General features: G+C 41.0%; 1 protein-coding gene across 3 annotated transcripts in view; it reads right to left on the reverse strand.

Annotated features, from left to right (window-relative positions):
• ZNF217 (zinc finger protein 217) overlaps nt 1–13,849 on the reverse strand; it is a 43,499-nt gene that overhangs the window by 3,178 nt on the left and 26,472 nt on the right. The window contains exons 1-4 of one of the 3 annotated variants that reach the window (XM_063958984.1): nt 7,288–7,382; nt 3,219–4,865; nt 1,867–1,992; nt 83–1,510 (exon numbers count right to left, since the gene is read on the reverse strand). In XM_063958984.1, coding sequence (XP_063815054.1) covers nt 83–1,510; nt 1,867–1,992; nt 3,219–4,623 — 2,959 coding nt within the window. In that variant the 5' untranslated portion in view covers nt 4,624–4,865; nt 7,288–7,382. Of the gene's footprint in view, nt 1–82; nt 1,511–1,866; nt 1,993–3,218; nt 4,866–6,585; nt 6,790–7,287; nt 7,383–13,849 lie in introns of those variants that run through there. The other 2 variants (XM_063958985.1, XM_063958986.1) reach the window with 2 other exon arrangements.

Raw genomic sequence — 13,849 nt, forward strand, 5'->3', positions numbered from 1 at the left:
TAATACACCTGTGCACCTGCTATGTGACCTTGAAAATATGAGATAGGGACAGAGTTTGAGAACCACTGCATTAAAGTATTACCTTCCATAGAAGAAGTGGATCCCTGATTGAAAGAAGCGTTGCTCATTCTATATAGTGTCCCAGTTGGTGAGTGTTCATAAGACTTCATTAAATGCCAACGAGGATCAACCTCGTGTGGATAACACATGTTGGTGGGCAACAGAGAATTTCCAGACATAGAGGAAGGCTCATCGTGGTTTTGATTGTAACTCTGACTATAATAGTGTCTTTGAACCATGTCAACATTAGGATAGTTGATAGATGCAGAGACTGGCATGTTGTGCTTGGTCATCTTTGAAAAGGGCTCCCCGAGTTCTAGCTGTGCAGTTCCAGGTCTTTTACATTGATTAGCTCCTGACCAATATCCATTTGTGCTGCTATGGTGACTGGAAGAGGATTCTCTCCGTGGAGCTAGGTTCTGTTCTGGCTCTTGCATTCTCTGTAACAAGTGAGAAATACCTTGTAAATCAGGTTGCACGTATCTGACCATATGCTGACCATTTTGGGGTACGGAGGGAGATTTATTTTCTTGCTCTATATAACTGTAGTCTGGTAATGAATTAACTCCTTTGTTTGGCAGAACAGAGGTCAGTTTTGGCTGGTCATTGTTAAGGGTCTTGGGATGAGATTCCGGAGAAACTTTTATTCTTATGTCATTTGAGTTTACAGGCGACACATCCACCCCTTTTAAAGCAGGGGGACAACCAGTGCGTCTCATTTTGATTATATAAGCTGGGTTTTTATTTCTACAGCCATTTTTTGGAAGTTCACAGTATTGTTTATGGACCAATTTCTGGTGCATAGTTAGCACCTCTGGATATAAGGTTTTGCAGCTACAGTAAGGACAAGTGTGGATTGCCAATAAGGCACGGTTACAAATGGTGTTTGACAAGTCCTGAACAGGTTTTAAACTTAGGTCCAATGGTATCGAATAATCCACCAAAATGGAGTCTGGTTTACAAGGAGTAATGTCTTTATTTTGTTCTAGAGAATATCTCTCTTCAGCAGCAGAGGTCTCTTGGTCTAGAGTTTCATCACAAGCCAATGAATCATCCTCTATAAGTATATGGTGGTTAATGGGGGCTGCTCGCTCTTCCATAGGCTCTGCCTTCCCAGGCTTGTTCTTCACAAGAGCCATTCCCTTTCTTTTGAGGAATTGCTTCGCATTCACAAGTTGGTTACGCAAGGCAGACATCCGCTTGGGAGGTTTGATTCTGGAACAGTCCATTTTGGTATCATTTATGGTTTCCTGGGAGGGCTTTCTGTCAGGCTCAGGCGCAGTAAGGGGAGGAAGAGGAAACTTCTTAAGCTGCAAACTTTTACTAATGCTCTTCACCAGAGCATTGGATTCTCCAGGTTTAAACTTGTGATGTCTCTCCAAATGATATCTCAAAGAGGTTTTCTGTGCAGCAGCATAGTCACAAAATTCACATTTGTACGGTTTTTCCCCTACAAAGAAACACACAGTTAGAAGCTTACACATAACGGATTTTGTACACACCATAGATACATCAATTCCCCTAGTACTGACAAATGTGATTAGAGGGGTTAGAAAATAAACTCTGTACATTTACCATGTGTGGGGAGACGCACATTAAATAGAATAAATAACTGGCCCAGAAAAAGGATATGAAAGCACCCACACAGCTTTACTACTACTGCAAGGATAATTGCTGTTGCCATATGGCTCCAAATATTTAGGGGTTCAACGTTGTTTTGCAAGTTTCTCAATAGGACTTCCACAAAGGAGTAGGCACAGTTTTGATTATTTTGAGGATTCTATATTTCATGTAATAGCTTTTTACCTGTGTGGGTCCTGAGATGAATATTGAGGTAATAATTTGAGCGAAAAGTCTTTCCACAATAGCTGCACTCTCTGGAAGTTGGAAGGCATTTTGTTTTTAAGCTTGCTTCACCATCTTCATATTTATCTGTAGGCAGACAAGAAAAGATAAATACATGTACAAAATAGAAATAATCTTGGCTACTAGTACAGTTTACAATAGCTAATAATATTATTATTATTATTATTATTATTATTATTAATGGTAATGTGAATATAGCACTTTTTTTCAATAGGACATAAAGTGCTGTAGATTAGCAGGAAGCCATATTACAGAGGAGGAAGATTTATTTTGCACACTACATGGTTACAGTGGGTGAATACAAAATAACTACAAAGTACAAATATAACATACACAGAAAATCACCAGTTCCACAGAATGTTCATTCTATCCACAAAAATATGCAATAAAGTTATAAGTTATGCAAGGCAGATCATCGGAAAAACATGACTTAAATAAGAAAAAATGCAGAAGAGTTTTCTTGGAGAAAAGCACTTTACTGAGTAGTGGGGGGGGAAACACACCAAGAGAAAAAGTTTAACATTATATACCAATGGCCACTAGGAGGTGCAGTAATCAACAAAATGCATTAACATTTAAAAGGATACTGCTCAGTAAAAAAAGGAGAAGTGGCCATAAAATGTATATGGAAATTTAGTAATCTTAAAAAAACAAAACAAAAAAACAACACACCACAAAACATAGGGCACGATTCAATTCACAGAGAGTAGCACCAGGAATTGGCTCCCGGGGTTATTCAATACAGCGTCCAGTGACACTCAACAGGATTTCTTCTCGCACCCCCAGAGGGGTGCAAGCAGAAATCCGACAAAACAGACGGTGCAATGCTGATTTTTGCCCTTAGCACAGTGGAAACAGCATCGTACCGGGCACTTAAGTCAGAGAATGCTGGTTCCCCTGACAAAACACCCTGTCTAAGTAGGGGTAGTAGGGAAGTAGGGGCATTTTCTGACTTACCATTGCACTGAATAGCCCTGGGAGCTAATTCCCGGTGCTATTCAACTATGTGAATTGAATCATGCCCATAGAATTTGACAGCAGATAAGAACCACTTGGCCCATCTAGTCTGCCCTAAACACTTACACACAGCTTAATTCTTTTTGGCTGTAGTCAATTATTCAGTAGTCAATATTTTTGGCCCAAACACTAAACAAATATGGCATCTAAAGATTATTATAGGAACATATGCACCATAATTTAGGTCAATACAGAAGCATGAATACCAAAACCCAATAATACAGTTTACAATACTTTAGTTTTTCAAAATATGCGATTATATAACGTTCTCTTACCGGTCAGTACAGCTTCACCTTCCGATTCAGAGGCATCCTGCATTTTATTTGAGTCATGATCTTCCAGACTGGCTGGAGTGTCAGGTGACTCCACAGACAGCAGCCCCTCGCAGCTACTGCTCATTGTAGAAGACTCAGAGTCACTCCTACCCTTCCTGTGCACACGAGAATGCATGGTAAGCTGTTGGCAGGTTTTAAATAACTTTCCACAGTCAGGGCAGAAAGTGGACTTCTTTTGGTGGTTTTGGAGTTTATCTTCACACTCTGCATAAGGCAATTTTGAGCAATAGGTTTTTAGATTGTCTGATTGTTGCAAAGAAGCAGCCATTTCACCATCTTTAAGCTTAATAGTGTCAGCCTCCTCTCCATGAGCAGACTGGCTAATCTGTTCTGTACTCCATGTTTCATTGAGATCATCCTTGTCAGAAGAATCAGTTTCCATGCTTATTTCAAAGAGAGGTTCCTTTAACTGACCATGACCAAGAGCAACTTTGCCTTTAGTTGCAAGTTGCCAAGCCTGGTAGGTGTTGAATGGATCCAGTGCCTCAATCCATTTGCTGGCTGTAGTTTTGGTGGTTGGAGCTGATGGCTTTAAATTTAAAAAACCCAAATATTCTTCCTTGGAGACCTTTTCTGCAGCTACATTATTCACATTTTCCTTACAGGACACTGAAGCATTTGTAGATTTCACAGTGGACTTGGAGCCCTTTACATGCATTTTACTGTGATCAAACAAGGTCTCTTTGTCAGGGAAGAAGAATCCACACACCATGCACATTTTATAGCATGAGGTCACATTTGTTGGCACCTGTTCTTGTACAATCTCATTTATTGTAACAGGACTTTCAGAAGCAGGCTGCTGTTTGTTTTTTCCTCCAGATCTGCTAAAATGGGTCCTTTTATGATTTTTCAAAAACCATGGCTCTTTGAATCTTCGGCCACAAATATCACAGGAGTACGTAAAGGAATCTTTGTGCTTCTTCATGTGGGTTTCCAGGTCAGCAAAGTCCATAAAAGTCTGTCCGCACACCTCGCAGTCTGAGCCTTTATTGCCATCCTTAATATCATTCTCTGGAGATACCGCACTTTTTCTGTGTTTATCCAGAGGACTGAGGTATTCTGCTTCCACGCAGAGAACAGTGGGCTCACACAGCGTTGGTCTATGTTTGGTCAAAACATGTTTTCCCAATTCTTCATTATGTTTGTAGGATTCATCACAGAACATGCATTCAAAAGTCACACCCTCCTCAGCTTGCAACAAAAACATCTCTTGCAGGGTTTTTTGGGAAATATTATTTCGACGTCTCATTGCCCGGGTTGAGCGTGAGCTTTCCATTTGGGAGCAGACAGAGCTGCCTACTCCACCAGGACCATCAGCAAATTCGTTTAGGGACTGGACTGGCATGTTTTCCGCCAGTTTCTGGCTACGGTATGCCAATGTTTCTCAGTTAGAGCAAAGCAAAAAAACTAAAACAAAATGGAAGCCCTTTCTAATTAGGGAGCATGGATGTCTTTCAATGCAGGCCTGAGGAATGTGTCATCATTAGGTCTTTGTTTTATACATGAGGAAGATGAAAATACTTTCTGATTAACACCATCATCCTGATGATAGTGGTTATAAAAATATATAATCCATGAGATCCAGATCTAGAAAGAATAAATACAAACAAAATTTTAACAGAAAAGCAAATTTAAATGGTTGAAACTTACTAAGCATTCCATTAATAAAACTAGTATGTATATTTCAGTAAAACAATGTTCTATTGTCTCCTTACAGTTTACAGGAGTGGTCTATTAAGTGATGTTATGTGCCATGAAGCATACAAGGACACCCCATGCCAATATTTACATATGTTTGGGAGGCCTTCCCCACCCTTCATGTACTATTTAGCAAAAGCAGACAAGACCATCTCACAATGTAATACCCCAGCCAAGAACAAGAGGGCAGGAAAGTTTATTACTATCAAGTATTAAGGCAAAAACTAAAGGGTTGTGCTGTGGGCTTATTAGTGAAGGTAAATAAAAGGGGATCAGTATGGGGAGGTGTACATATTCTGTAATAATGAGAAGTAAAGACATATTCTACATAGTAAAAGTTTAGAACTGAAATAAAAATCCTTAAGAGAACATTTACTAACGCAATGGATTTTCTAAATAGACTATTTTTGACTGCTATATTTAAAAGGGCAATAATAGTAAATGCAAAATCAGGCTTGTTTTGCATTAAATATTATTGCCCTTTTAAATCTGCAAATAAAAATAAAAAAGTGCTTCAAAATATATGGCTTAGTAAATATACCCAATAGTTATTGAAAGATATTTACAAGTGTCTGTTTAGTAAAGTACTTCATTGGGATAACTATACAGTCCAATTCACCGAACTATCTGCAAGTACTATCCCGTTTATTTATTCTTAATATTATGCATTGAAAAAAATTAAATAGCAGAAAAGTACACATAAGATGTAAAAATGGAAGAACTGAAAGCTGCACTCCCTTCCACACAAGAGGGAAATGGCTTCCTTAGACAAGACAACTATACTCAATGGCCAAAAGCTGCCACAGACAGGCCTTTTGTTCTGCTCAGTCACTAAACTTTCTTTGCTTAGAAGATAATTGAATCAATTTTAATTTAATTAACACAAATTAAAACTTTTTAGAACAGATATTAGAAAAAGCTTTTTTTCTCTTGTTTACAAAAAATGAAATTCACAAGAGAAAATAGTAACTAGTTGTTACACAGCTCCTTTTAGCATCAATGAAAATTTGCATAAGCAAAAAAAAACCCACAACAAATCCCCTACTACACCCATTGCTAAATAAGTCCATTTGATGGTCAGCAGAGCCAGTGTATATCAGGGAACTTCTGTACATATGCTCATCCAAAAGAAATAAGGGATGATTCATTGCCCCTCTGCAGGCGCATGGAGGTATAAAGTATCAGGGCTGGCAGACATATTGCAGAACAGTGTAACAGAGTCCCCTCTATCACACACACAAGCGTAGTAAAGAAGCCCTATGGGCGAGGGCATTAACCCCATTCCTGCCAGACAATGCTAAATGTAATATACTCATTAAGGACGTGCAAATGGCTCCTGGCTGGGAAGTTACTGGAGGGGAGAGAGGCTCTCAGGGAGCAGCTAGAGTCCTCTGTGTCACTGCCGTGGCGTGTAACTCATTGTCACTGTGCACTCACCTCACACAGAGCCCCACTCACCCCTTATCCTGCACGGGTCAGGGGTCACTCGCGGTTTCCACAGTGCAGCGCTACTAACCCCACCAAATTACTGCCAGCGCTTGGTTACTATAGAGCGAAAGAGACTGATCGGGAGATATAGATAGATTTCTCCACTTCCTTTTTCACTTACTGTCACTAGCAGATCCCAGCTGAAGAGAGACAGAATACTAGAAGGTCAATGAAAAGAAACTCCTAGACGTTCTGCATTTCACACCAAGCAACCATTCACTGCTACTTTCAGGAGCTCGCCTGATTGGGCATACTCCTATAAACCATGAGCAAGTCTATAGCCCCCTCTCAGACAGCCCAAAACGCCATTCTTCAGCCCATACTGAGAGAATGCAGGCATGTTGCAGAACTCCTCCAGCACTTGCATAACAAACCTGCCCAAATCAGATGTTAATTACAGACGCCACTGCAAGTCTGCAGCCCTGAGATGGCTTCCTGTTGCTTGTCTTCCAGAGGACACAAGTAACCCCTCCACTACAAATACCCATTACACAAACTAATTATAATATATATATATATATATATATATATATATATATATATATATATATATATATATATATATATATATATATATATATATAACACACATAGGGGCAGAATATATCAGGCAGTATATATGCACTGCTCCAATACATAGGTATAGTGCATAGACTAGCACGGAATGCTGGCTGGGTGTATATAGCTATACAGAACAGTGCAAGAACACTGAATAGGAGAGGGATGCTGAGTGAGGGTAGAGTATTACAATCACCATGCAGACGTAAGTTACAGAAGTTGGTGACGGCGGGTATGGGGTTAATGTCGGGCAATGGAGTATTACCTGGCAGCAGCGCTGAATGAAGTCTGTCCGATCTCTAGCTACTACTAATACTACTATTATTATTGCCGTCTCTTCTTCTTCTTCTCAATTTTGGGAAGGCACTTCCTGGGTGTGAGGAGATCTCATCCTCTTTATACTGTGTCCCTGGGTCTAGTCCCCGCCCCCTCCTCTCATTCTGTACTGTGTACTCCATTATTGTGTATGTGACTTCTTACCCTCACCCCGAGACCCTGTCCCAAGGGGTTAACCTACCTGTCTCTGCATACATCGTGCCTCCCCTCCTCCTGATATGCAACACCTTATCCAGCTCTTTCTTTGCACCCCTCTAATGTATATACTGTATATATGTCATGCTATAGGACAATGAAGGGAAATTGTAACATGTTGATAGTCCTTAAGAGACATTTTATGTAAATATATTTCTAGAAATAATTTATTTTTATTTTTTTAAAGTCACATAAACTTAGTGGACGTGACTAAAATGATACATATAATTCTTTATGGCTTTATTACATAGAAGGCGGCAGTGGGAACAGTATCCCAAACTTCTAGCCAGTGGGGAATAATAGGTGTAATACAATCTATTCTATCACAGAAAAGCACATTGTATGCGTCTGTGTTATACGTTATATGAAACACGTTTCTAACTGACCCTGTGTTGTACCCATTAGACGACCCTGTGTTGTACCCATTAGAGCACAAGTCACTGGTATCACAAATGCCCTCATCTCATGGACGGAGCATCCATAACAACCCAGGGGATTGTACTGTATATATAACACCTTAATCTGCAGTCATCCACAATACGATTCAGCACTCCTATTCATGTCCCTTCTGGTTTATGATGCAGTGTTGTATCTGTCTATGGCTACTGATCTGACATCTCTGCAGTACAATAGATAGGGGGCTTATTAGCCACCCTCTCTGTATCAATAACATACAATCGATGTTATTGTGGCTGTGTGTGTTACTGTACATTCCCTAGCCACACATGGACATCTCCTGGTCCTGCAGCAGCTGTGGAACTATAAGTCTCAGCCTTCACTGCCTAGCTGAGACTTGTAGTTACATAACAGCTAACTAGGCACAGGTTGCACCAGGCACATGGAGAATGAATGTGTTTGTGATATGGGGAGGGGGTAACAAGATCAGCTTCCTCTGTCACCAAGTTATGAGTCCTTATGATTGTACAGTAACAGCAGTTACCGCTATCACACAGAAGCAGCAGCAGCGCGTTTATCGGATTTTTAAAATGTGACACTTTTTTTGTATTGCTTTAAACAACAGCTGTTGCCGCTGACATTCTATTCCCACCACGCATGCGCGCACCAGTAGGTGAGGAGAAGCGAGAGGATGGCGCGGGCACGTCGGTTTCTTTCTTGTGAGCGGGAGCGCGCACCTGCCGGAGACGGTTGGGAATCAGTTCTGCACTGACCGTTGGGCTTTTGTTTGCTTGATTTTTTTTTTAAAATGTTTCTGATCGCGGGAAAAGAAATGTGTCATGTGACCCCACTTATTCGAGAGAGGAGGTCAATAATATATGTAGATAACTTTTGCATTCTAAAGTGGCCATTAATGAGCTTTATTGTTATAAAAGTCATACAGTATGTTGATAGTAAACGTTTGAAAGCATTTAGGAGATATTATAAATAAATATAAAGATGACCACAGGCAACCTATGTGTTAAAATCAACCATAATGTGCCAAAATTTATGATGGAAATAATACAACTATAACCAGATCATTAATTATATAACTCTCAGCCCTATATATTATGTATATGATGCACTGTTGTTATAACCCTTAAATACCATAATAATTTTTTTTTCCGCATGTCATGTCTTTTCTAGGTAGATACAGTATTTCATAGGGTCATGGTGTATTACAATGAATTACCACACAATCTACCACAATTGAGATATTAGCAAAATAAGTGAAATGTACTATAGGTGCAAATGCTTTGAAATAATTTCCAGTCACTTTTTGCTAACCTGAGCAAATCACAGCTGATCCTATCTCAGTGGCCCTTAAGCACAACACTCTGTCATGTTTTTGTTTTGTTTTTTAGTTTTATTATATATTGTTGCGTTGTGGCGGATTCGCTGGGTGAATCCTTCTGGCACCTAATTGAATCTCCCCCCTAAATATTCAGTAGATAGACGAAAATAATTGATGGTAAGAACGACAACAGAAAGCAAAGAGAAATGTTGACGTTATACAGTATATACATTTGCTGTGCAGTTGGGTGCAAGCTATTTATATCTGTTAGCCATTTTTTTTTATATTATTTTTTTCCCCATAAGGAGGTGTTCTGCATTGTGTGGAACAGTATCTCCCCCTTTAAAACAACCTTATTTCACATATCCTTTGTTCTAATAAGCTTCTGCAGGTTGTATAAAACAACTTGTATTAGGTTTAGTAGTGTTTGCAATAGAACTGCCACATATGAAGTTAGAAGAATCTGAGTTACCAAGTGAGTGACCCAGCACACAGTTGTTCATAGAGTAAATACAATTACCTGTTTGATTAAAGAAAATCCTCAAAATCAGTCAATCTGATTATAGTTAAAACACTGCAGTGCTTCCATACCATTTCCAGTCACTGTTGTTGTCTAGAATTAGAAATCCAGGCTAACAGTGTTTCCTTAATTCAATCATCATGTAACTGCACCTTTACAGATAAGATTACTCTTTTGATATTACAACTGTGATTTTAAATCCTATGGGGGGTATTTATCAAAGCTTGAGAGAGATAAAATTCTGAGAGATAAAGTGCCAACCAATCAGCTCCTAACTTTATTTTTTTTTAAACATAGCCTGTAAAATATAAGACAGCAGCTGATTGACTAGTGCTTTACCTCTCACAATTTTATCTCTCTCTCTCTGGACTTTCATAAATATAACCCTAAATCTTCTTTTACAGTTTCTATATATACCCGGTTATTAAACATTATACACAGTATGTATATAGAATACTACTACACTTAGGCTATAACATTTATTGCAATAAATATTTACAACATTTTCTGAGCTAAATCATTACTATTGATAAATTATTGTAAATCTGTGTTTGTAGTCATAATGATGTAACTGTCTTGTTTTCTAGGGCATATTTTGGGTTTCTAAATCATGCCACAAAATGAGTATGACTACCATACAGGGAGCTTAGATATGATTTTAGCCATTGCTAACCCATCCTCCAACCTCCTGTTGACCTCTTGAAATACTGGACAATTCTGTGTACACTAGTGTTAGGTGCTTGCAGCTCCCCCTTAATGAGCAGAGTAGTGTGAAGCAGGACATACCATCCAACTGCCACTGTAATTGGGACAAAGTCCTTACTGAGTGGGGAAGTCCCCAAAATCTGGATTGTCCCACCAGAATCGGTAGACTTGACTTCTCTCTCCTATCTATTCACTACCTGCTGCTGCATGTGTATATGGGAGGTATTTATCGAAGCTCAGAGAGAGAGAGATACAATTGTGAGAGATAAAGGATTAGCCAATGAGATTCTACCTTATATTTTACAGGCTGTGTTTGAAAAATGACAGGAGCTGATTGGTTAGTAATTTATCTCTCACAATTTTAACTATCTTCAAGATTTGCCTTATTTCAACCCAACTTGCAACCACATTAACATTCATTCACATTTAATACCCCCCCCCCCCACACACCTCCCCAACATCATTGACATTACATTATATGGCATTCACGTATAATACATTTCCTAAAACATTCAATTAATAGTATTTATATTTAATAAATAGACCTAACCCCCCCCCCCCTAACCATTGCTGACATTAACCCCCCCAACCATCGCTGACATTAAATTACTAGAATTCACATTTAATAAGTATCCCTATTACCCCCACAACTTCCACAGCATTCAATTAATAGTATTCTTATGTAATTAATAAACCTATTTTCTTTCAAGCCCCTATATTAAATCATTATTATACTCATATAGCCTCCCCACTCCTAAAACTTCCACATTCCACCACCAACATTAAATTAAGAAGTTAAAAAAAAACCCAGTCAGCAGATATAATAGCTACTACCATGACTCTACTATTAAATAAAATAGCCCCATGATCAAATAAATAGCTCTACCAATGAATTATCATGTCTTAGCCTGCTATCTACCCTACACTAAGTAATTAACCATCCATATTTCCCCACCATAAAATTATTAGTGTATAGAGCCTCCTTCATTACAGAGGGATCTCTCCCCCTTTCTTCTATCAAGCCCTATATCATCTTCCATCTAGCTGGGACGGCTTATACTGCTGGGATATAGTATCAGATAAGATGTTTGCCAGACCGATAGACTTTTTATCTGACCGTCTGAAACCAGCAGATATCATGGGCATACACTGAGAGATATTTCACAGTGTATGGGCATGATACCTGTGTTCCTCACCTATGGAGGAAACATTTCCCCGTTCCTCCCCCTTGAAGGAATAGGGGAAATGTTGGGAGGTTGGTAGCAGTGCATGCATTGCCAGATGCGGATAACCACTGATTGGATTAGTCAGGCATGTTGGAAGATTTCTCACGTCTGATCGGTTGCGGCCATACACTATGTGATTATAGTCCCAACCAGTGGCGTGCGGTGAGGTCAGTGGCTGGAGAGGCACTACAGCCATAATGTCCGCCGAATCCTGCTGTTGACCCCTACCGCCGCCGAGCCAATGCCCGCTACTGCCTCTGAGCTGATGCCCGCTGCCACCGCCAATGGCTTACAAACTCACCCACCATCAACTGACCCAGCCCTCCGCCACTAATTTGCATCTCAGTCCAATGCCGCCAATGCCCGCTGCCTGCCTGCTCATCATACTTGTGATATATTGTACATTTTTATAGAAAAAAAAAAAAAAAATAGTGTTTGGGACTGGGAAGGGAGTGGGAGGAGGACATGAATGCAATTTTGTTGTCCAGGGCTTCCATTAACTTAATGGAGAAGGGTCTGAATGGGTTAAAAAAAAATGCGTGAGGTCCCCCTTCCTAAGTATAACCAGCCTCGGGTTCTTTGAGCCAGTCCTGGTTGTTTAAATACTGGGAAAAATATTGGACAGGGGTTCCCCGTATTTAGACAACAAGCACCGGGCTCTTAGTCCGGTCCTAGTTCCAAAAATACGGGGGACAAAAGATGTAGGGGTCCCCTGTATTTTTAAAACCAGCACCGGGCTCCACTAGCCAGGGACATAATGCCACAGCCGGGGGACACATTTATGTAGGTCCCTGCGGCCGTGGCATTACCCCCCCCCCCAACTAGTCACCCCTGGCTGGGGTTTTCTGGACGAGTGGGGACCCCTTAAATCAATGGGTCCCCCCCCCCAGGCACCCAAGGGCCAGGGTGAAACCCGAGGCTGTCCCCAGCACCCCTGGGTGGTGGGTGCCGGGCTGATAGCCATGTGTGTAAAAAAAGTTTTTTGTGGAACTACAAAGCCCAGCAAGCCTCCCCTGCTTGCTGGTACTTAGAGAACCTCAAGTACCAGCATGCGGGGAAATAACGGGCCCACTGGTACGTGTAGTTCTACAATAAAAACAATACCCAAATAAAAACACAACTCACACACCGTGAAAGTTAAAATGTATTAAAACACACTTACACACTCACACATACTTACCTTCATCCCACGCTGATCACGTTCACTTGTCCAGTAGAATCCAATAGGGGTACCTGTAAAAATGAGAGAGAGATTACTTACCTACATCCCACGCCGATCACGTCCACTTGTGCATGTAGAATCCAATAGGTGTACCTGTAAAAATGAATATTATACTTACAAATCTACAGGAGGGGGGGGGGGAGAGAGTGAGAGAGAGAGAGAACTAACCTGCTGCTGCTGGCTGTGAGCGGAAGGATGGAGCCGGCGGAGGAGAGCCGCACGTACTGCAGGGCCACCGCTGCTGGCTGTGGGGTGAGCGGGAGGACGGAACCGGCGGGGGAGGACGGGGGTAGAGCCGCACTCACTGCAGGGCCACCGCTACTGGCTATGAGGTGAGCGGGAGCACAGAGCCGACGGAGGAGGACGGGGGGAGAGCCGCACACACTGCAGGACCACCGCTGCTCTAGGCTACTCCAACGCCACTCACCCCCGGGATCCGTCGCCTCCAGCGCAGCGTGTGGGTGATTGAACAGCAGATCCAGCACTGGATCCGCTGTCCAATCACAGGTGCCTCGCTGCCATGGGGGTGGTGTCCCTGTCATCGAGGCACTTGTTTAAGTGCCGCTTTCCTCATCTTTTTTAATGGGCTTTTACAGCCCAGTGCTTGGCCCCGCCCCCCGCTCCGTCCCCATTCCCATTCTGTATGGGAGGCACTGCTATTAGTGCCTCCCAAAGTCATTTAAACCAGGAAAATTATTAGAATTAAATAAAGAAGATACTTATGACACAGAATATGTGTCATAAGTATCTTCTTTGTATTATTTTAATAATTAATCACAGGGGAGGCACTGCCTCCCCTGACTGCACGTCCCTGGTCCCAACCTGCTGATAATCTGCGGATAGGACTTACAGTTGCATAATATATGCCCAGTGTTAGTCATGTGTAATATG

This window comes from Pseudophryne corroboree, chromosome 3 (genome assembly GCF_028390025.1).
Source record: "Pseudophryne corroboree isolate aPseCor3 chromosome 3, aPseCor3.hap2, whole genome shotgun sequence".
NCBI classification, from domain to species: domain Eukaryota; kingdom Metazoa; phylum Chordata; class Amphibia; order Anura; family Myobatrachidae; genus Pseudophryne; species Pseudophryne corroboree.